Genomic DNA, 22,979 nt, shown 5'->3' on the forward strand with positions numbered 1-22,979 from the left:
GGTTTATTTCTTTATTTCTCAGAGTTTATTATTTTAATCTCTCCAGAGGGAAGAGGGAGAGGAGAAAACAGACCCTCTTCAACAGAAAGCTGTTGTTTGAGACCCCGACCTCTGCCCCACGTGTCCTCGGCTCCTCCAGTACATCCCATGTTAATTATACCCTACGCTGCTACTGCAATGTGCCCTTTGGTGTCCACAGCTTTGGATCACAGACACACTGTGATTGCAGGGCGGCCGTGCTTGCAGCGAGCTGGGGAAGGGAAAGCAGCAGCCCTGCCAAGCCCAGGGGCTGCTCTGGGCTCAAACAGACCGCAGGGACTGAAGACATCGAGGCGGCTTGGAGACCCCAGACTTTGAGCCAAGAGGCCTGGGCAGGGGTCCCGGGAGCAGGTGGTGTTGGGAATGCAGGCAGAGAGCAGGTCTTTCAAGCTGTCTGATTCTACTGTCAGGCACGAGAGCCGTCACTGCCAGGACCTGAAGGAAAGGAATAGGTCCCCTCTGGCACATGGGCTTCGCAGCTCCTTTCCACCCAGCCTGGCTGCCGTGTGTGCACGGGCCATCCATGTAAGGGCTCTTTCTCCCCCACGTTGCCCCACTGATTCACAAGCCACTGTGCCGTCACAGAGGAGATGCTCAGAGCTAGGTTTGTCTTGGTGAATGTTCACTCACGAGGCCCTGAGAGGCAGTAGAGGACAGTATCATAAAAGGAGGCCCCCCGGGCCAGGCTGCCTGGGTTCGAATCAGACTTCACCACGTATATTAGCTGGCTGGCTTAGACTATATTTCTTTTTTTTTCTAATTTCATCATATTATGGGGGTACAAATATTGTTAAGGTTACATATATTGCCCTTGCCTCCCCTCCCCCCTCAAGGTAGACTATATTTCTTAACCCCTGTTAGCCTCAGTTTCCCTGTCTATAACATGGGGATAATCATAGTACCTACCTCACAAGCTTGTGAAGGATGCATGAGTTCAAGGATGTAAACACAACAGTGCTTACAAGTGCTGGCACGTGGTGCTAGGCCAGCGTTTGCTGTTATTATTGCCATTATTGTAACCTGCGTCACAAAGTTCTTGTGAGAATGAGATGAGATAATTCATATAAACTGTTTAAAATGTGACTGGCATGTAATAAGCATTTAGTCAATGTCGGCTACCATGATGCATGTATGTATATACATATGATTATAGCAAAACCAGCTCAGTACCGAGACTGGTTTGACTCCAAAGTAAAGTTGCCACTGGTCTGGTGTAGGGGACTGGGCCATATCAGGGGCAGACGCAAACTAACCCGGCTGCATTTCTTGTTCTTTTCTTCAAAACAACAGAGAAGTGGGAAGTCGCAACAGATAAATGCCATGGGGACCTCTTCCTCGGAGGTCTGCTGAGCTGAAAATCGAAAATCGGAGCTGCTAACATTCGGGCATGTCGTCTCAATTGACAGCACAGTCTTTGCATTTTCACCCTTTTTTCCTTCTTAAATCTGGAAACAAATCATACACATTTGAATCCTCTCTGACCTCAAGCTTAAGATCCTCACATTCTATCTCAATTTAGAACACTGAGTGGGCTTTACTGTTTATGTGGGTATCTACAGTTTCAATCAAGATTCTCATTTTTATAAACCCACAGAAGAAAAGTTACCCTCTACGAAAACCAACCTTTACAAAACTTGTCGCTGTGTTCTGACTTAATTGCCAGTTAAAAGGCAGCCTCAGCCGTGCTTGTGAAATAGCTGTGTGAAATATTACCAGGGCACAGGGAAGGGCTGGGGCTAGAGAAGGAATGGCCTCCTTGCAAATCTGCACCACATTCTGAAGAAATGAGCGCTCAGGCTGGATGGGAAGTTCAACTCCAGTTCCCCCAAAGCAGAGGAAATGTTTGTGTGTGTGTGTGTGTGTGTGTGTGTGTGTATGTATATTTTGTGTTTGTATTCCTGTATCTATGCATGTGTGTAGTATGTGTACATGTGTTTATTGTGTGTTTGCATGTATGTGCTTGTATGTGGTGTATATGTTGCGTGTGTGCATACATGTGCATATACACATGCATGTGTATGTTGGGGGATGCACTGGGAACAGAGCATGGTTTCAGGGGACTACATGTCATTTCCCCCAACTTGGAGCCTTCTAAGCACTGTGTCTGTGTATTTATAGTGCTTTTCTCTGCCACATGTATCCCCCTGCTAGACGTGGGCCAGGACCATGGCAGAGGGACCCCCCTAATCTCCCCTAGGTGGTCCCAGGCTCAGCAGGTACCCTCTAAAAGTATGTTGAAACAGCATAATATTCTGACTAAGGTCAAAGGGTTTGCTTTTGTCTATGTGCAAAGGGCAGGTAAAGGCTTGGGTGGAAACTGAACATCAATAAATTCTTGCTGAAGATGCCATTGATCTGATTTCTCCTCTTGCCTTTGCTTTAGACCCTAGCAGCAGCACTGCTACGTATCACATGTTGACTTGGGTCCCTGAGCCCCCAGCCTCTCCCTGGAAACAAGCAAGACCTTCTCTGGAGCTGCTTGAGTTCCTATGATCTGGCAATACAGGCAGGGAAGGAGGGGCTTGTAAATGATTCTTTCCCCACCACACCTGGTGAATGTAGCTTCTAAAAGCACGTAGCTCATTTCTGTTGTGCTGCTGAGCTGCTATGAGAATCAGACTCACCAAGTGAGTACGAGAGTCCCCTGCAGTGAAGGCTACCCACCAGCAGCTCAGCAGGAGGCAGCAGACCTTGGGGCCTCACCAGGGCACTCTGTGGCTGCTGCTACCTGCAGGTCCTTGCACTGTCGTGGCTCCTCCCAAGAGCTGTCTGACATGCTGTCCACACATAAGCACATAAACAACAACGTCACTCAAGACATTGCCCACAGCATGACCTGAACAACCTTTCCCCAACACCATACACACACGAGCACTAAGAGCTGGGTGTGGAGGCCCTTGGTCTAGGAGACAGGACATCAGGTCTCCCCTCCTCCCAAATCATATGGAGTACAGGTTCTGCGCTGGACCTGGTACCAGACAGTGGAAGGGAAGGAAGGAGAACTCACATCAGCCATCATCTGCTGTGCACCAGGTGTCCACATGTTACTTCATTAATTCTTTGGCAATCTTCAGAGGCATCATACCCCCTACTAATACGGGGAGAAAGCTAAAGCAAAAGGAAGAGCAATTGCATTTGCGAGCACGCACTTTGTTCCAGGGACTGTTGGACACCGCGGCACCTCCTGAATAGAGCATGGTCTATGGGATGTAATGGTTAGCTCGGGTGGAGCTGGGACCAGAGCGCAGTTTCACTGACTCAGAGTCCTCACTCTTTCCTCTACCTTCTTGCTACTCAGAAGTGTGGCCTATGGACCCACAGTGTCAGTGTCACCTGCGAGCTTGTCAGCAGTGCAGAATCCCAGTGTGCTTTGTATCCAGATCCCCGGACAGAAATGTCCCGAGCACGGTAACATTAGGGAGGCACTGCCCTTCCTCGAGCAGCTCTTAGGAGAGAGCCCCTGCGCAGGGAAGTGGAGGCAGAGTGGGATGAGCGGAGAAAACCCTCCAGACGTACACACAGTGCTGAGCTACAGAGGAGTGCTGTGGAGGAGAAGCAGCACTTTCTAAACAGAGAGGCGTCTGCAAATGCCTTCCCAGCCTGTGCAGAGGGGGAGATGCAGCCTCGAGGTCCCTGCCCGTGTGGACAGCGGCGGCTCTGCTGGGGAAGGACGGCGTGAAGACGGGAGGCGTTGGCATCCGCACAGGCCTCAGGTCCCCTCGTCCCGCAGCCAAGGCTGTGGGAGGGGTGGGACTCCAGCAACTCAGCGCCATCTTGGCATTTGCAGTGGGGCATTTGCAGCGGGGAAGGCTTTTTGGGGAGGGCTGTGAGTGTGGGACTGAAGGGCTGAGTTTGGTAAGGGTTCCCTGAGATCCCACGAGGTGTCCAGCTCTGTACGGGTGTGGGATGAGTCAGACAGCGGCTCTCCTGTGTCAGCATTTGCGTCTGGACAGAACGAGGGGTGAGGGAGCCTGGCTGGGCCACTCTGGGCCTGCGTGCCTGTGGGCAGGTGTCTGTTGGTCTTGGGCAAAGGGCCAGGCGACTCTGAGGAGGTGAGGGAGGAGCCCCTGAGAGACGCCGGCTGGGCCAGGGGTGTGGATGTGGTTTGAGCAGAGTGCAGACAGGCGGGCAGGGCCGTGGGGCCCGGCCTGGCTGTGCCGGACGGTTTGTTCCTTTCCTCCTTCACCTCCTTCCCAAGGTGCGTCCACAGCCGAGGTGTCTTCATGCCTTTCCCTCAGGCTGAGACCTGGGAGGAGGAGAGGCCAGTGTTGGAAACTTCGCCCTTCCAGTTCCATGGCCTCCCCAGAAAGACAGCCCACCGGGTGCCACACAGGGAGGGGCGCTATCCCCAAGGAGAGCAGCTGAGACCCTCCCTCCATCGCACTGGGGTCCATGGGTGTAGGAGCCTCCGTGGGCGAGGGCTGAAGATAAGCTCCCAGTAAGTTTGGACGTGGTTCGGGTCAGTGCTCGCCTTCCCTAGTGCCTGAACGGCTGTGGAGAGAAGTGCAGAGAGAGGGCAGCCGGGAGCCCCCGAGGAAGCCAGAGAATTCCAGAAGAAAGGCCTTAGGAGTAGCATCCCTCAGAACTGCTGTTGTTTTGGGAGGACTCTAATTACTCTGCTCAGGTAATGGCTTGAAGTAGCATCTAATTTTAATGCCAACTTTGATCTGGGTTTTAAAAGTTCCACTCTGCACATTCACTCAAATCCCAGTTGGCTGTTCTGGTAGCTCCGTCCTGATAGAGCGAAGTCACTCTGCCGGCTCCAGGCAGCCCCTGGCACACCTGTGTAGACAGCCGAATAGAGTGCAAGGTGGGGAGAGGTTCAGGAGAATCATCCAGAAGGCCTGGAGAAGAGACTCTAGTGGAGCAGACCTGAGGAACAGCCAAGGGGCACATTTCCAGTTTCAAGGGGAAAAATGTCTCCCTAGAAGGTGGGCATGCCTGGGCAGGGCAGGAAGGAGAGGAGCTCGGGCGCGTGCAGCCTGAGGAGCGTGCATGCAAGGGCGGTTTGCTTCAGGCCACCTGGAAAGGAGGCCACGGCAGGCCAGCAGCCCTGGCTGCCCCCGCCCCCTCCCAGCCTGCTCCTGTGTCTGGGGAGGCTGCACGAGGCAGCAGGGGTGGGCATGGCGCTGCCCCGAGGAGGCCTGGACGTGAGTTAAGAGCCAGAGCCACGGCGCACCTGAGCCGGGAAGGCCGGGAGACCACTCTTCTTGTCCAGGTGGGAGGACGCCGCCCAGAATCTGGGCAGAGCTCGGCCAGTGTCACTGTGCAAGTCAGTGATGATTAGAACAGCCACTGCCGCTCATCCCGTGGCTGGAGTGCTCAAGAGGGAACCCGGACACGGGGCTCTCATCTGCCCTCTTCCCCTGCGTCCATCAGCCCTCAGAGCCAGGCACGATGCCGAGCATCCCCTGATTCCACCATGTCTCTCCACCCTCCACACTGCTGCCCTCCTCCCTGTAACCTCAACAGCCTCCTGCCTGGCCCTGCTTCCTCCAGCCCTGCCTCCTCTGCACCAGTGCCCACCAGCCAGGGTGACCTTCCTCGTGCACAGGCTGCCCTGCGTCCGTCACACCCTTTGTTATGCCCAGTGCCAGATCGGCCCCCTGACTGTCCTCACAGGCCCGTCCTGCACGGCCCCTGCTTGAACTCAGGCCTCTGGCTCCACAGCCCCGCTGCTAACTGCTGTCCTTGAACAGAACTGGGCAGACTCTGCCCCGCAGGTCTCTGGCCCCTGCTGAAGGAGCCTCTGTTCCAGGGGACGAGGGCTGGGGGAGCAGCGGAGTTCCAGACCTGGCTGCCTTTGATGAGTTGTTTATTTTCTGAAGCAGACAGCTCTGATAAACCCCCGTAATGTTGCTCCTTGATCCAGCTTAGCACGATTGCCATCTTAGCCAGCCTGTCAGAAGGACAGATTGTTTTGCAGATTTTCTTCTTCTTTTTTCAACCTTTAAAAAAAAAATGGAAAATTTAAAAGGCAAAGACAATGTAGTGGAGTGTCGAGAGGCTTCAGGGCATGCTGTGTGGTCAGCCACGTGGAGATGCTGGGCAGGCCAGGGGCACCCTTGATGTTCGGGTGGGCTGGAGACCAGGTCTGCTTTGTCTGGTGCTCTGTCTGCACGAACGGCCTTTAATGCAACTGTCCCTGTGCACAGGCCCCGGGCAGCCCTTGGAAGGAGAGAGGCTTAAAAAGTCAAGAGTGGGTCTTGTGCATCTTGGGGCACCCCTGAGTTATAATGCAGGGCTGGCCTCCATGAGGCCTGCACAGCGCCGAGGGCAGAGGTGAATGGGGACAGCTGCTCCAGGGGCCAGCCTTGGGTGGGGAGGAGGCCGGCCCAGCAGCTCTCCAGGTGCCTCTGTACTGTGTTGAGCAAGAGCTCAGTGCTCACAGCAGCCAGGCCATAACCATAGCCAAAGGCTGATGAGGGTGGTAGGGCCTGAGACTTTTGAACCAAACTCTGGGACAGCCGCTGATGCAATCAGTGGTGAGAATGAGCCCAAGCATAGGCATGGTCTTGCTGCATCAGTCCTGGACTCTGTTGAGGGTTGTCATCATACACAGGTTGTGGCTCATAACTGCCCACCACAGCCCATGGGCGTGCCAGGGCCTTCCGAGCTGCCAGGGAGCATGCAGAGCTAAGCCCAGCTCCCTGCTGTCTGACTGCGCCACTGTGCTTGTCAGATAGACCTGGACAGACTTTTCCCCCACAGGTCTGTGGTCTCTGCTGAAACGTGCTGGCAGGCTCAGAGGTGGGGAAAGAGCCTCCGCTCTAGAAAATGAGGGTGAGGGGGAAAAGCTGAGATTCCACACCTGGCTACCTTTGATGAGTTTATTTTCTGAACGAGCTTGGAGTCAGGGCGGCAGGGCCAGGGATGGGGATCAGGACTGTGACGCTGGTGCCAAGTCACCATCCCCAAGAGGTGCAAAGAGGCCAGAAAGGGGTGGAGCCAGGGGCAAGCCCAGATGTCATCTCTCCAAAGCCCACGCTCCTCTCCACCATTCCGCAGGGACCTTACTCAGCCTCCTTTTGTCCCCTGCTTGAACTTTCAAGTGGCAATCCCTTCTTTTCCTACTTGACCTCAGGCAAGAGGATTTGAGTGTTTGAATAATGTAAATCCCGCAGGGATTGCCCTTTGCTTTGGAGAAGGTTACATCCACATGAAGACTCTGCAGCCGCTCGGATGAAGCACAGACTCTGGAGATTTTCAGTATTTTGAGAGACTTTGGGAGTGGCTGCTCCTTTGGCCTCCCTGTCCTACCCTCGGCTTCTACGACTGGTGGGAGCTGCTGTCTTGGGCACCATCAGAGAAGCTTCCCTGCCAGGAGCTGAGGTGTGCTGTCCCCATAGTTGGGAATGGCCGTCCTTCCGGGGTGGGCTCCACAGGACGAGGGTCTCTATCAGGGAACGCCCTCAGTCCCGATGCCCGATGAACAGATGGGTTGGAGTAGATGGCTGTGGTTTGGTCTCAAAGTCTGAAGGAGTCCTGCGGTTGCATGTAGCTGGGGGGGGGGGGTGTTTGCCGAGAGCATCTTTGGGTAGTTAAACTCACTTAATTGTAGTAAGTGAAGAACAGGCAGCAAGGGCTGACCTAAGTATTTTAAGGAAAACATTGGATGGGCTATGACCTTTCAGTATGGTTTTCTTCAGTCTGGAAAGTATGAGATAAAGCAAGGTGAGGCTGCCATCTCGTTGGCGTGGGAAAGGCCACAGGCAGCTGTGGGGTGCCCTGGCTGTGAGCTGTTACGTGCTGGCTGGGCCACTTTGCCCACGTTGCTTCCACGCTCTGTTTTCCCAGGTTTTTTTTAGCTATAAGATTTGGGGTCTAGCTAGGGCCTGGGCCATGAGTGGAACCAGGCTGTCTGCATCTAAGTGTACCTGAACTAGTGAGAGCACAGATATTAGTGCCCTCCTGCCCCATTCGCTCTCTGTATGGCACAAAAGGTGTGGCAGGGAGCGTGCTTCCCCTGTCCCCGCACCTGACCCCTGGGCTTAGCCTCGCAGGACGGCTGTGTGACCACAAGCACGTCACTTAACCTCTCGGGGCCTCCATTTCCTCATCTGTAAAGTGGAAAAATACTGACCACAGGTGGTTGTCACGAGGAATTGGGATAAGGTACATGCAGCTGAGTCGTGGCTCCAGAGAGTAAGGGAAGGTGTCCTCCTTGTCCTTGTTGTTTCAGGCACGGAGTGCTTGTCCATAACAGGCTTTGAACAAATGTTGATTGATGACTTGGGTATAGAGATGATCCTGACTTCGGAGAAAGAGTTGATGGGGAGACAGGCCTCTGGTGTAGGGGAAACCTGAGCGTGGCTTCCCCAGGGGTCATCTTGGCAGGGAGGGGGTGAGCTGAGCGTGTGCTGCGGCCTAGGGCCTGTGCCACCTGTGACCTGGGGGAGGGGAGGGGCCCACAGCGCTGCTGTTGTAGATGGGGGTGAATGGGGGGGGGCCTTGGCTGAGGGCAGGTTTGGAGAGGTTTCTTCTGCTCCACCCCACTCCTTCAGGGAGGGAGGCAGAAAACTAAGTCTGATCCACCTCTGTTTCCTGAAACCTGAATCTACAAATACCCAAATAAGACAACACTAAGAAGGACTCAGCAGAAGCAAGCGAGTACAGTGGGTGCCGGGCCCCTTGCCACGCACAGCATGTTGCTGAGGTCCTTATAGTGGAAACCCACCCGGACGCTCCCTCCACACTGGATACGTGGTGGGGCTTTGTCAATACACGGAGTGAAAGCAAGTAGCAGCAACAGCAGTGTTGTGTGCACATGCAGGACACAGTGGAGACGTCAGTTACTGGAGTCTAGCGGCCACCGTGTTCCCTTGAAGTTCACCACCAAAAGCTTCATGGACAGCAGATCTAGTCCTGGCATAGAATTGCAGGCTTTCAGGGCTGAAAAAGGATCCTTGGGCCGATTAGTCCATTTAGTCCAGGAAGGGCAGTGACTTGCCCAAGGTCACCTTGCTGGTGAGTGCAGAGCCAAGTGGCCCTGGGGCAGGGCCCACTGCCTGCCGCAGATGACAAGGAAGTATGTGTGGCACAGAGCAGCAGTCCCCGACCTTTTTGGCACCAGGAACTGGTTTCATGGAAGACAGTTTTCCATGGATGGGGGTGGAGGTGGGAGAGGGGGAGCTCAGGCGGTGATGCCAGTGATGAGGATTCACTCACTCGCCTGCTGCTCACCTCCTGCTGTGCCTCCCGCCCCCCACCCCTGTTCCTAAGTTTAACAGCAGACAGTTTTTCCACAGATGGGGGTGGAGGGGCGTGGACCACAGGCACAGAGAATCCACTCTGCTTCTTGCTGAACTTAATGCATGCGGGTGGCTTTCCTTATCTCATCTCAGCTGTTCATGGTCAAGAAGCCTGAAGCACAGAGAGTTTTAGCACCTTTTCCAGGGTAGTAAGCAGAAGACCAGGATTTGACCCCAGACCTGGACCTTCTGCCCCAGAACCTGGGTTCTTAACCCCACGTACGCTGGTAGCTTTTCCAAGGCAGTGGAAATCTGATGCTTGCCTGCCTCCCTGCCCTGCGAGCCCCGCCCCAGGCTGACTGCTAACCGGGAGAGCAGGTGGCAGGGCTGGGCCTTCCGTCCTGTCAGTGCTGTGACAGAGAGAGCAGGCGGGACAAGTGTTAGCCTAGAGTTTGTATGCAGTTGGCAAGTGGCTGTGCAGCCTGCTGCCAACTATTTTATGGCCATTTTCAGGATAAAATAATGTCTTTGCTACTCTTGTGGCTTTCGTCTATTTACACAAAAAATAAAAACACTCTTTTTTTCTTCTGAGTATGATCCTCAGACTGGTAGCCTTGGCATTCCCGGGAGTTTGTCAGAAACGCAGCGTCTGTACGAGAATCTGCGTTTGGCGAGATCCCGGGGAGCCCCAGGCATGGTGAGAAGGGCACCCCACGACACAGGTACCCACGGTCAGGCCTGGGTCTGGCCCTTTGCCGTCCCCCCCGTGCCTTGCTCTGCGTCTGACGATCAGAGCTCCTCGGCATTTGTGCCGACGTGCCGATTACTGTTTTGCCTTGACCAAGACCCAAGCCACGCGTGTAGAAGAGCGAGCAGGGACAGCCAAAGTCACATGGAATCAGGGCGGTGGTGCTCCAACTGTTTCTGGTCTTGAGAAGTAGCACATTTTGCCTGGTGGCCACACTGTTCCTCACCTTCACACCTGGGTGAGCCACGCCCAGGTAGCCTCCATAGCCTCAGGCTCCTGTGAGGGTGAAGGGCACCGGTGTGGGGTGATTGGGTTTAATTGGGAACACAGTGAATGTTAAATTCCACGGTACCCCTCCCCACCATGCTTACTGCACACGCGTGGTTCCTCTCACTGTCCTGGAAAACACCTGTCATGTGTCCCAGGCACACTCCTTGGTGAGCTCTGGTGCCGTGGGGCTGTCGGGGCCAGTGAGCTGATTCTGCAGTGATTTTTCTCTGGTTTGTTTCACCCTGACAATAGTCCCTCCCGGTCCCTAAATCCAGGGAAGGCCAGTTGAGGAGCTGAGTGTACCCAGGTCCGCTCCAGCCCTGGCTGCCGGCTCTGCAGCCTGTGAGTAAGGCCGGAGGCTCCCACCAGAACAGAGCTGCACTCACAGTGATGGACAAGCTCTGTACTAGAGGCCAGAGGGTCTTTCCGGGCCAGCGCAAGGAAGGGCCTTGTCCAGAGAGCCGTGGGCCTCCCTGGGTCGGGTCACCATTCGGGCTCCTCCATCCCTAGCCTTTGTCATGCTGGGCATCTCATCACACACCAGGGTCCTGGGCTCGTGGGGCCAACGTCTCTGCCTCGCTGTCTCCATCCTTACCTTGGGGGAGACCTGGCTCCTGTCTGGTGAAGACCCCGACGGCTCTCATTCACTGTGTTAGACTCCTTCCTTCACTCGTTAACCCATCCATCTGAAACTAACAGTCAAAAGACCTTCTGTGAGTCAGGGGCCCACGCTAGGCCCTCGAGTCATGAAGATGAGTGAGACGAGGCGCGGCTCTCAGCCCCAGAGTTTCCTGACTGCACTCGCATCCCCAGATCCCTTTACCCGCCTGTTGCTGATTCCTGACTGTGTTACCCGGGGCCCTGGGAACTAACTCTGTCTTTCTCAACCCCTCACTTGTATGTGGCCCCTCTTTCTCCATAGTTGGCGTCACCTCTCCCTTCCTGACCCACCTCAGAACCACAGCCTCCTCTCTGCTCCCAGACGCCTCCAGGCTTCCCTCTTCTCAGCCAGCTCTTCTGCCCAGCTGCTCTCCCCGTCCTGCCCTTGGCCGTGAGTCTCACTGCCCTACCTCAGCGTCCTCCCCTGTGACATGGAGACAATAGTCCTTATCGCATCTGCTTGTTACACGCATTTAAGGACTTAAAACGGTGCCTGGCACATAGTAAGCACTCGCTAAACAGTAGCCGTTATCATTATTATTCTTTCCCGAAGAACCCACCCTGCCACTTCCCCATGTCTCTTCTCTCTTGGGTCTGCCCTTCTCTGGCATAGACATTCCTTGCCCGCGGCGTGCAGACACGCGCAGCCCTGCCTCTTGGAAAAATACCCTCCCCCTGCCCTCTCTGCAGCCAGGCACCATCTGCCCTCCCTGCGTCTCTTCCCTCCCATTCGTGTGCTCCCAGGGCTCAGTGTACAGCTTCTTGGTGTCTGTCACTCACTCAAAGGTCACTGTCACCTCCTGCAGCATCTCCAAGTTCTTGTCCTCTGCAGCTTTCAACACTGCCAAGCACTTGGCATGCAGTGAGGCGCTGCGGGACAGGATAGGCTGGGGATGGGGAGCCAGGAGGACCCAGGGGGACCACTGGGTGGGAGGGGTGGGCACCAGAGGTTCCCAAGGGGCCATGAGTGGGTGCTGCAGGAAGTGCAGGACATAGTGTTAGAGGGACCGGAGTTGCTGCCACTGGAGCACACTGCCTGTGCTGGCAGGTTCACGGAGAGCCGAGTGGGTCACTCAGGTGGGCTTTGAGGAGCCTGTGGCCAAGGTGAGGGAAAGGCCATCTGCCTGGCCTTTGGAGTTATTAAGGGTACCCCTAGGGACAGAGCAGAGAGGAAGAGGATGTGGATGGTGGGCAGCAGTGACCAGCAAGGAGGCACCAGGCTGACATGCTGTGATGGACAGCAGGGAGGATGGCTCTGGAGGCTGGGGGCAGTGTGTATGCCCGGGGACTCGGGGCACAGCAGGATTGGTCTCTACTTGGAGGGGGGATATTGAGGTACTTGGCACCACCCAGGTCAGAGTGTTTGCGTGAGAGGCAGGGAGTGGGCAGTTGATATCAGTAAGAGGGTTTGGAGGGCCCCATCCAGGGAGAGAAAGCCCAGAGAAGGCCCAGGGTGGACAGGGTTGAGGAGGTGGGCGAGAAAGGCTGGAGGTGCTTTGGCTGGGCCCCTGGGTCAGAGGCTGGAGTGGGCACAGTGGGCCTGCAGGTCGTGTATCTCTCCTGGCTCCTCTTCTCCTACCCCCTAAATGTCGGAACTCTCCAGAATTCTGTTGTGCCTGCTCTGTCTCCACATCCAGCCACCTGCTGGGCTTTTCCACTCTGTTCTCACTGGCATCTGTTGGAGACTAAACAGGATGTTCCCAGCCTTGCATCACAGTCTTGGCCCCACTCTCCCTGTAGTAACCCAGGCTTGAAGCCCCTCCTGTGCCTCCTCCGCCATCATCTCTGTCCCTTGTCCTTCTCCAAAACCCCCGTGCGGCCCTCCTAGGGCCTAGCCCCACTCGGGCACATACATGCTCTGGGGCTGTTTGCGGGACGGAGTGAGGATGAGTTGTCGGGGGAAGGCCGCGCAGCCGAGATGCCCGGGCAGGCTGGGTGTGGGGAACGGCGGGTCAGCAGACGCTTGCCCCCTGGCTGCGTGAGAGCGGAGGCTGAAGCCTTGGAGAAGGGCGTCGCACCCCTCCTGAGGACGTGGGCAGCAGCCACAGGGAGGCTGCAGGCTGGCCGCCCGCCCTTCCGGAGGGTTCTGGAGAAAAGGAGGACTGGGGTGTTTGGAGGGCCAGAAGCCTCGCTGTCGGGTGTCCCCCTCCGTGGTTCCAGCACTGTGCCAAGTTTCACAGAGTCCCGTGGGGACCGGTCGGTCACAGCTCGAGCAGCTTTGGGAAGAAGACAATGTGGGTCACCTTTCTCGTTCCAGACTCCCGAAGCAGGAAGCCGAGTTGGAGCTGAAACCTCCAGACATCTGTGTGGGTGGAGGAGGGCTGGTCCCTGAGGTGCCACCACACCCTGAGAGGAGCTTGGGCAGGGAGGGGTGTTGTAGCTCTGTCCCTTCTGTGGCTGAGCATTGTCAGGGCCACTCCTTGTGGGCATGGTGGGTGTGGTCTGTGCGCTGGTCTGCTCCTGGGGTGCAACCACAGCTCTGCAGGAGCGTCACCTCTGTCCCATCCCCATGTGTCTCCAAGCAAACCAGGGCCCTGGCAGGCCTGGCGGCTCCCACGCTGGCCGGAGTCCGGGCATCCGGTTCTAGATTGCAGACGGCCACTGTTGGCAGGTTCCCGTGGGGGAGTCTTATCTCCCCATTGGCCACCATTTTCTGGAGGACAGGGACATTCTACTCGCCTCCTTATCTGTTAGTTCCCATAGGTGCTTCGTCAAATATCCGGGTGACCTCTCTCAGCTCGGCAAGAACAGGAGCCGTGGCAGCGTGGGCTTCTGGACATCTCTCTGCTGCCGCCCGGCGCCACTCCCACGCCATTTCCAAATCCTCTGCTTTTCCCTTTCCTGCTGCCGACACCTGCCTCCTCCTGCCGCCCTCCTGGACAGAGGCTGCGCAGGCTTCTGTGGAGGGTCCTGTCTCAGCCCGTGGGGGGCAGCAGGGGTCAGGGAGTTTGCTGAGGGCAGTTCTGGCCCCCACAGGTGCCGTCCGAGTGTGTGGATGGTGAGAACAGGGTGTAAATGAACTTGGGGTTTTTCTGCGTCTTCCTTGTTGGAGAGTGTTATGGGTTCAGTTGTGTCCCCAACATTTCGTATGTTGCAGTCCTACCCCCAGCACCTCAGGATGTGACCCTTTCTGGGAATAGGGTCATTGCAGATGTCATTAGCTAAGATGGGGTCACACGGGCGTTGGGTGGGCCCTCGTCCCACGTGACTGGTGTCTTTCCAGAAAGGGATGTTTGGACGCAGGGACCCATGCACACAGGGCGAAGGCCGTGTGAAGATGAAGGCAGAGATCAGGAGGTCCAGCAGACGCCAGGGAGTGCCAGCCTGCCGGCAAGCCGCCAAAAGCTGGGGCAGCCGCGTGGACCGGGTTCTCCCCACAGCTGTCAGAGGGCCCGCCTGCCAGTCCCCGCCTGGCGCCCAGCCTCCAGGACGGTGAGAGGAAACGTCTCTGCGGTGTGAGCGCCGGTGTGGTGCTCTGTTACGGCAGCCCCAGCAAGCTAGCAGAGCGCCCGGTGGTCTCAGGGGTGAGGTGAGGGGCCCGCTGCACCGGCAGTAGGAGAGGCGGCTCTCTGGAAGGCATGGCCTGTCTACCAGCTACCCCACGCCCTGCCGGGACGCTCCCTCCCTTAGCTGAAGGCCACAACAGCATGGTCCAGAAAACACAGACTTTGGGAGCGTGTGTAGCTGGGCTCCAATCCCTGTGCCACTGTCTACTCCTGATCTCGTGTAAGTTTCTTCACCTCCTGGAACAGGTGGCTGTGGAGTGGGTGGCAACACTGGCCCCATTAGTGCAATACACATCCACTCAGCAGGTGTCGCTTCCCTTCCCACTCGCCTGAACCCCATTCTGCCAGGCTGGGGAAGGGGCTCAGGGATGTCAGGATTTGCAAAGCAGCGGCATTTGCAGCCTTCAGCACAGGGAGAGGCTCGGGGAGGCTGGGGATGGGGAGAGGCCCTGGGGCTGCGGCTCCAGGGGGAGGAGGGCCTGGAGGAAGCCTTCTGCAAGGCGCCTTTGCCACAGGGTCTCTGGCAGATCCCTGTGCCCCAGAAGTCCTCTTCTCTCTTGCCAGCACCCTGCTTTCAGCACTGAGGACTGACGCCACCTGCTCTCTCAGCCTGGGAAGTGCAGGGCCCTGCCTCGGCCCCCCACTTGCCCTCTCCAAGTTCTGGGGATGTTGTGGTTTGGAAACTTAGTTGCTGGCCTGCAGAGAGGCCGGTGTTTAAAAACAAACAAGTGTTTCCTAGAAGGTCTGACCAACAGGGCAAGCACATGGCTACCATCCACTCTATTCCCCTTCTGTTGCCCAAGCGAGGCCCGGGCATCCTTGGGCACCCAGTTCCCCTTCCAGGGGCAAGCGTGGTGGGCTTGGAGGAGTAAGTCCCTGCCAGAGGGGAAGGCACAAACTGCGCCTCTGGGTAGGCCAGCCTTGCCGGAGCAGCGCGCCCTCAACTCACCACAGGCTTGTTTGAGGGGGCGGGGGCAGGAGGGAACAGTTGCCTTTTCTGGGCAGGGGCGTTTGTAGAAAAGCATAAATGATTTGCCTGGAAATGTGGGGTTTCTCTTCCAGTTGCATGGCTCTGGGCAGGGTGATTTTGAGCCTCAACTTCCTCATCTGTGAAATGAGAACAGGAACTAGGAATGTCTAAGTGTCTTCAGGCTCTTGTAGACTCTGGTTCTGTGAGGCGCCCCTCTTGGTCCTACCACTACCAGCCTGTGTGGCTTTGGGAACACTTCTCACCTTCCCTGTCCAGCAGAGCTGGGACCTAAGCCTGCTTCAGGCCTTGCTATCAAGAGCTCCTAATGAAAGTCAGTAGTGACCGTTGGAAATGATGAATGCCCCAGGGACAGGGGCAGGGTAAAGCTTCGCAGTGGCCCCACAACTCCAAGAAGTCCAGGCCCTCTCTGGGTTGATGCCACAAGGTGGTGGGTCCCCCACAGGACGGCAGGTCCACGCCTGTCCCACTGAAGTTCACCCTTAGCTCTAGTCAAGCCCTATATATGGTGTCATTGGTCTGAAATTATCCCACATCACCCAGCCAGGGTGCAGGGTGTCCAAAGAGCTTCTGGGCCAGACCTGTCCCCAGGTCACCCCTCAGGACCTGGGGTGGATGAAATGCCAGGCAGCAGCCAACCCGCTGCCCTTCACTCCTGGCCTTTCATCTCAGAGGGTTGGAAAATGGGGTCCCTTCCAAGTCAAACAAGAGCTAATTGGGCCCGGAACATACACACAGGCCACAAGGGAAACACTATTTCCTGATTCCAGCCTCTGCCAGTCACAGTTACGCAGCATCCAGAAGGCTTCCTCCGGGAGAGGCCCGGCCTTGTCTGCTCAGTAGTGACTCTGTGCTCAAGGCTGAGGGATGCTGGTGGGCAGGCCACGGCGAGGACACATGATGTGTAAGAGCTTGTCCTTATGAACCTTGGGCCTAAGATGGGGCCGCCTTTGCCTGACAATCTACAGCTTAAACTTAGCCTGAGTCAGCACAGGCTTCTAGGACCTTCCTGTGGAGCCTCATGGAGGCCGCCTGGGCACAGTGTGCGTTCCCATCCTTGCTTCTTCCTCTTAGAAGTGCAAGTGGAGACCTCTGAGCCTTAGGAGCTAAGAAAGGCCAAGCCAGCAGAGGAAATCTTGACGAGTTGGAGGCAACAGGGTCTGTGTTTGGGGTGGCAGGAGGAGGAGGAAGGAGTCGTTTACGGCACCGTGTGTTCTTTTCTGGGAGCACAAGCTTTAGGACTGGCCTGGGCTCTAGCTGAGAGCCCTTATTACAGCGACCTTGGTGATGATCACCAGGGAGAGACCAGAGGGAGGAAGTGACTTTGTTTTCAAAATTGTTTCCAATACTCCTTTCTATAAAGATGGGTTTTCTTCATGAAAACCAGTTCACTGGTGTTTAATAGGGTTTTTTATGATCATTAAGACACACTTGAAATAAAAAATTTAGAAAATTTGTCATTCATAATCAGAAGAATGTACTGGAAAATTCTCAATCTGCCTTTTCCCAGTGGTCCTCACTGACTTCTGGAAAGACACAGTATTTACAGTGGACTGTCTGTGTCGGGCCTGTTTCCCAAGTGAAATTATTTCTCACGGGAGCAAAAAGCCTCATCCCGCCTAGTGTGGGTTTCCAGGTGACTGCGGAGGGTGGGAACAGGACTCTGCACAGGCCCCGATCCAGACCTTTAGGGCAATGAGCTGGGTTACAGGCATGGGAGGTTAATCAGAGAAACTTCTGGAAGCTCCAGAACCAGATACCTGCATTCATACAAATGTTTCCTCCGCATGTGCCCCCAGCAGTGCCGTGGGCATGTATGATCAGCCAGGCCCCTGTGAGGAAGGGCCAGGGGTCTGGGTGCTCACCGCCCTGCCTCAGAGTGGCCTCGGGTCCACCCCTGAGCTGGTGGAGGGCCAGCAGTGGCCTCATCGCCCGGCAGCCCGGTCCCCAGTGCCCCTGGTCTCGGGGCATGCCAGCCAGATTCAGAAATATAAGAAGGTTGAAATCCAAGAGCTGCTCCTTGGAACATTAGCCCGTGGAATCTGAGGCACTTGGCTGAAAGGGACCTTGGAGACCAGAAGCCCGGCCCTGACGCACCGAGGGCTGTGCCCTGTGTTACAGCGCAGGCAGTGCTCCCTCCAGGGGGAAGGCGCCGAGGTGAAGAGTGTAGGAGGGCTTTGCAAACCACGCCGCGCCGTGGCTTCCAAAGAACGGGTGGCACCACCTGGTTAGGCCGTTTACCATGGGATGGAAGCTCCTCTCGCGACGTCTCTGTGTGATTCTCTCTGGCCCAGGCTGGTGCGATTCCTCTATGAGACCCAGCAGACAAGGAGGCCAGACAGCCCCTCCGTGCCCCCCAGTGACTGCCCTGTTTCTCTGGGTTTATTTTGGGATAGTAGGAATGCTGTGAACAAGGGCACCCTGGACATATTTTGGGCTTGGAGAATATCGGTTCCTTTTCAGGCTGTGTTTCTGCTTCAGTGGACACCCTGGGCAGCTTATTTCCAATTTCCTGTCTCTTCTCTGCTTCTCCTGCTGACGCCCAGACCAGCGCTTTCTGGCTCCTTATTATAAAATGCCTCTTCATCCTGATGGAGTGGCGATGCTGCGCATTTTGTTCCCAAAGAGCCGCCTGGGTTATGGTCTCTCGGAAGAATGTTCCGTCCTCTTCTCTCTGCTTCTGGCCCCTATGTCCTGAGCCCAGCAAGCGTGGTGCCAGCGCACTCCTAGATTGCTCTTGCCGCAGACAGGGAAGATCCCAGGGGCCCCCTGCTGAGGCGGGTAAGGGTGCCCTGGACTGTGGACGCCTCGCTGCTCCCAGCCTGCAGGAGAGTAGAAGCCCTTCCACGCCACCTGAGCCCCTCCGTGTTCCTGCTCTGCACTCGACCCCGTGGCAGATCTGGCGGGCTGGGTTCAGTGCTCAGTAAGGCCACAGGCTCAGCAGCGGCAGCTTCATGTCCCCTGGTTCCACCCGACCCTGATGGCTGCACAGTCCAACCCACTTCTGCCTGTCCCTTGTTCCTTGTGAGTCCCATCGTCTTTCTGTGGCCCAGCAGTGCCAGCGGAAGGTGCTATAGAAGCAGGGGGCTGCACAGACTGCACCCCCAGCCGGCTAGTTCTCCCTCTTCTGGGCCCGCTGAGGAAGAAGAAAGGAGACGGGTGAAAGGATGGTCGGATCGGTGGGCTGGCACCGGGTCCTTGGCAGACACAGTCCTTCCCTCCCTGCGTCACATGTCCTCCCTGCCCTGGGTCTCTCCTCCCTGGGAAACGCTCCTGCTTCCACCCTCGAAGGGTGAGCCGAGAGCCTTGGTGGGGCAGCACCCGCTCCCCCTAGTCGGAGGGTCCCTCCTCTCCCACGTGGTGTCCTGGTCTGTTAGGTAGAATTTTTGCTGGTTTTCAACCTGGTCCTGAAATTAATCACTTGGAAGAAATAGGGTCCAATGAACAAACATTGGCCACACTGCAGCCCAACCCTGCGTCACCCGCCCCTGCAGGCTTTGTGGCTGGGAAGACGACCGCACCTCCTTTTGCCTGAGAAGCTCTTTCCTGCCAGGCCTGTTATCACCAGCAGGCACCGGAGCTCTCCCCACTCACGGTCCCCACACGGCGGGATTCAAACAAGGAAGCCCTGGATCCCGCCTGTGCAAAGGGAATGCTTGTCCCCTCGCCAGGATGGAACTCTCGGCACCTTTGTGATACTTGAGACCTCGAGGAAGGTTTCTCCGCTCCCAGACACAGAGAAAGGTGCTGGGGCTGGGAAGCGGCCCCGCTGCTGCCCCCCAGGCTAGGGCTCTGGTTCCTGTCCCCTGCACCCTCCGAGTCACCACACAGGTCTGTGCTCTGTCTGAGTGGTTGGGGAAGTTACTCTGCCCAGGACCCAAGGGGCTCTGCCTCCAGGCCAAGGAGCAGAGTTGGTGCTGCCAGGATGTGGGCCCCACCCTGAGGACCCCTCTTCAGCCCTCCCCTGCCCTGACAATGGGCTTTCTCGTATTCCCCCGTCCAATCACAGGCACTCCTGCTGTGACCTCGTCTCTGTGGGTACAAGCTTGGGCATCCCTGCCCACGCCTTGCAGCACACACGAGACCTTGATGTTAAGGTCTGGAGGGCAGAGTGGCCAGTGCTCTGTCACTCACAAGGACAGGGCTAGGTCTTTCTTCCCTCCTCCAAACGGAAGCATTTGGATAGAGGGTCCCTCTGGCTAGCACACCCCATGAACTGTGACCCTAGACTAGATTTCTGAATCTGCCTAGAGAGAAATTGAAATTGTGACATTCCCTCTAAAATAGCCATCATCCTACTTGGCGCTTCTACAGCTGCCTTTTACCCTAACCCTTGGTGTGCCCTGCGCTCTGGGTGAGCCCCCAGCCTCTGCCCAGCGTTCCAGAAATGCTGGGTTTGGGGGGCTCAGTGAATGAGGCTTGTCCCAAAGCAGAAAATCGTTTTGTCTCAGCCTGTGTTCAGCCTCCTATGTCTTGACCAGGTCACCATTCAGAATCACTCCCCCACTTCTCTCTTCCTTCTCCTTTTCAAGATGACAGACAAAGACTAGGGAGTAGAAAGTTCTACCTAGATTATTGCTATGTTGGGAATGTGGACTTTGGAGCCAGGTGTCTGGTTTAGTCCTTGCTTCTGCTGCTGTGTGACTTTGGGCAAGTTACTTAATCTCTCTGAGCATCAGTTTCCTCTGCTGTGAAATGATATATCATGTCACAGAGCACCCATCTGTTAGGGTGGTTGTGAAGGGTAAATAAGCTGCTTTTGTACATGGCCTGGTACATCCCAAGTCCCTACAAACATTAGCAGAGGCAAGGATGATGACAACAAAGATGAGGATGATGACATTGTGGTTGTCATCCTGAGGCAGCAGAGGATGGTGGAGAGAGCACAGGGCTTGGAGTCCAGAGACCCAAGTTCACGTTCCCGCTCTGCCACATGCTGGTGGCAGAATGTCAGCTTTTGGGGCTGTGAAACCAAGATGGAAACAGAGTCTCCCTGCAGGGCGGTCGTGGAGACCCAGGGAAGCTGCCTCACCCCTGCACATCGGGCTAAATCTGTTCTCTCTCCCTTCACAGGCACACATTCTGGCAGTTCCGCCATGAGAACCCCAAGACCAGGGTTGGGGGCCCACCCCCCGAGGGGCTGCCTGGCTTCAACAGCGGGGTGATGCTGCTGAACTTGGAGGCCATGCGCCAGTCCCCACTCTACAGCCGCCTGCTGGAGCCGGCGCGGGTGCAGCAGCTTGCTGACAAGTACCACTTCCGGGGCCACCTGGGGGACCAGGACTTCTTCACCATGATCGGCATGGAGCACCCCGAGCTGTTCCACGTGCTGGACTGTACCTGGAACCGGCAGCTTTGCACCTGGTGGCGGGACCACGGCTACAGTGACGTCTTCGAGGCCTATTTCCGGTGCGAGGGCCACGTCAAGATCTATCACGGGAACTGCAACACCCCTATCCCCGAGGACTAGGGACATCTCGCCTGCCCTGCCCTGGGGGCCTCTGGATTGTCCAGGACAGCCCCAGCGGTGTCTGAACTGCAGGGAAGTCCCCTGTGATCAAGGTGCTGCGATCTCCCACCCAGTGGGTCACTGTCCAAGGCCACTCAGTGAGCACCAGCCTGAGCATCGCTGGTGCTCGGGACGCTGTTCCCCTGGGGGCCAAGCATCATGAAGGACAGACGCGGTGCCGCCTTCCAGCGCGCTTGGAAGCCAGCACGTGAAGAGAGGGAAAGAAAGAAGACGGTGCCCCTTGCTGTCCACCCCCAAGGAATGAAAATCCTTTTAAGAACCAGCCTTTCTTGGACCAATATAAATTTATCTTAAATTGACAGGCTTCCATTTTGCAAGAAAGAGCATACAATACTGCTTTAGCACCTGGTGAACCAGGGTTTTAACAACCAGCCAGAGTTTATGCTTCTAGACAAATGCCGACCTTCCATATACTCACCCCGGGAGGCTGTGCGCGCATTCTCGTGATGTTCACATCCTTGGTGTGGGTTTAAAGATCTCTGCCTCTTTGGAGAGGGCCTTCAGGGCCAGCTAGGGCCCACGTAAGGAAACCAGTCTCATTATTGTAGCGTTCACAGCTTTTATCTGCCAGCTATATCACAGAATGCCATTATCCCTTATTCATCCAAGCCAGCGCCAGGTGACCAGACTGTAGTCAGAAATCAAATCCGCCATCAAAGAACAGAGCTTGGCCACCCCCAGGGACGTGCAGTAGGATTGTCTGGACTGGGAACACTCGTTCCAAAGCGGAGCCCAGTAGTCCTCGGTGTGACTGTGTGGGCCAGGAAGAGGCGCCGCTCACGGGCCCTAGTTTCTTTGTTTAAAAAACTCATCCTCGTTACTTTCTTACGGTGCCATATCAGACCCTATACCTCAGTAGAAATGAAAATGTCATTTTTTTTTCTGCGTCTGTTGATGGGTTTTCCTGTGAGTCAAGCTGCAAGCGTGAAACCCCTGGTGGCCCATCTCGTGCAGTCTGGCTGAGGTCTTGGGGAGAGAAACGTTACAGGATCTGCATCTTATTTTGTTTCAATTTCATTTGCTTTTTTATTTTTGTTTTACCATGAGAATAGCTAATAAATAATCTTTGAGGACACAGCGATTCATGTTGTTTGTTGTCTGATCACGGTTCTCAGCGACATGAAGGTTCTGCATCAAGAATGTGATCATGGTTAACCCAGGCTCACTCACGGGGTGCTGAGGACCAGAGGGAGGGCATGTCTGTGAGGGAGGGTAGCAGAGTGGGAGGAGGGCATCGCTGTGTTTGGTCCAAAGGAGAGAGTCATTTCATTCTAGGTATTGGGGAGTCTGTCTGTACCTGGGAGCAAAAACAACCCCACCCCTTCTTATCCTTCCCACCCCAGGCTGGCCGGCCAGTTACTTGATCCCCCAGCGGAGCGGACACACGTCTCTCCTGACCCTCTGCTGGGGCAGGGTGGGTCTGTTCTCTCTCTTACTTTTTTTTTTTTTTTTTTGAGACAGAGTCTCACTTTGTTGCCCAGGCTAGAGTGAGTGCTGTGGTGTCAGCCTAGCTCACAGCAACCTCAAATTCCTAGGCTCAAGCGATCCTGCTGCCTCAGTCTCTGGAGTAGCTGGGACTACACGCATGCACCACCATGCCTGGCTAATTTTTTCTATATATATTAGTTGGCCAATTAATTTCTATTTATAGTAGAGACGGGGTCTTGCTCTTGCTCAGGCTGGTTTCGAACTCCTGACCTCAAGCAATACGCCTGCCTCGGCCTCCCAGAGTGCTAGGATTATAGGCGTGAGCCACCGCGCCCGGCCTCTCTCTTACTTGATTTTCTATTTCTAGCTAACAGTTATTGACCACTGTATTAGGTATTTATATACACTATTGATAAGGTTCATGAAAACTTCATGAAGTGATTCCATTTCTCAAGCTTATTGTAAGAAAATATAAGAGACGTGGACAGTCATACATTACATTGTTTATCACTGCATTTTTTAATAATAGAAAAAAAATCAAGAACAACTTAAAATGTTGAATAGGGAAGTAGATTAATGTATGCTACATCCATATAATGGAATACCTTAGGCATTCAAA

The 22,979-nt window shown here is 55.5% G+C and overlaps 1 protein-coding gene across 1 annotated transcript in view; it reads left to right on the forward strand.

Moving 5' to 3' along the window:
• XXYLT1 (xyloside xylosyltransferase 1) overlaps positions 1 to 22,005 on the forward strand; it is a 163,208-nt gene extending 141,203 nt beyond the window's left edge. Inside the window, exon 4 of the mRNA XM_012780277.3 lies at positions 20,476 to 22,005. Within this exon, the coding sequence (XP_012635731.1) occupies positions 20,476 to 20,872 (397 nt within the window). The 3' untranslated portion in view covers positions 20,873 to 22,005. The remainder of the gene's footprint in view (positions 1 to 20,475) is intronic.
• The last annotated feature ends 974 nt before the right edge of the window (positions 22,006 to 22,979 follow it).

The sequence above is a fragment of the Microcebus murinus genome, chromosome 1 (genome assembly GCF_040939455.1).
Source record: "Microcebus murinus isolate Inina chromosome 1, M.murinus_Inina_mat1.0, whole genome shotgun sequence".
NCBI lineage: Eukaryota > Metazoa > Chordata > Mammalia > Primates > Cheirogaleidae > Microcebus > Microcebus murinus.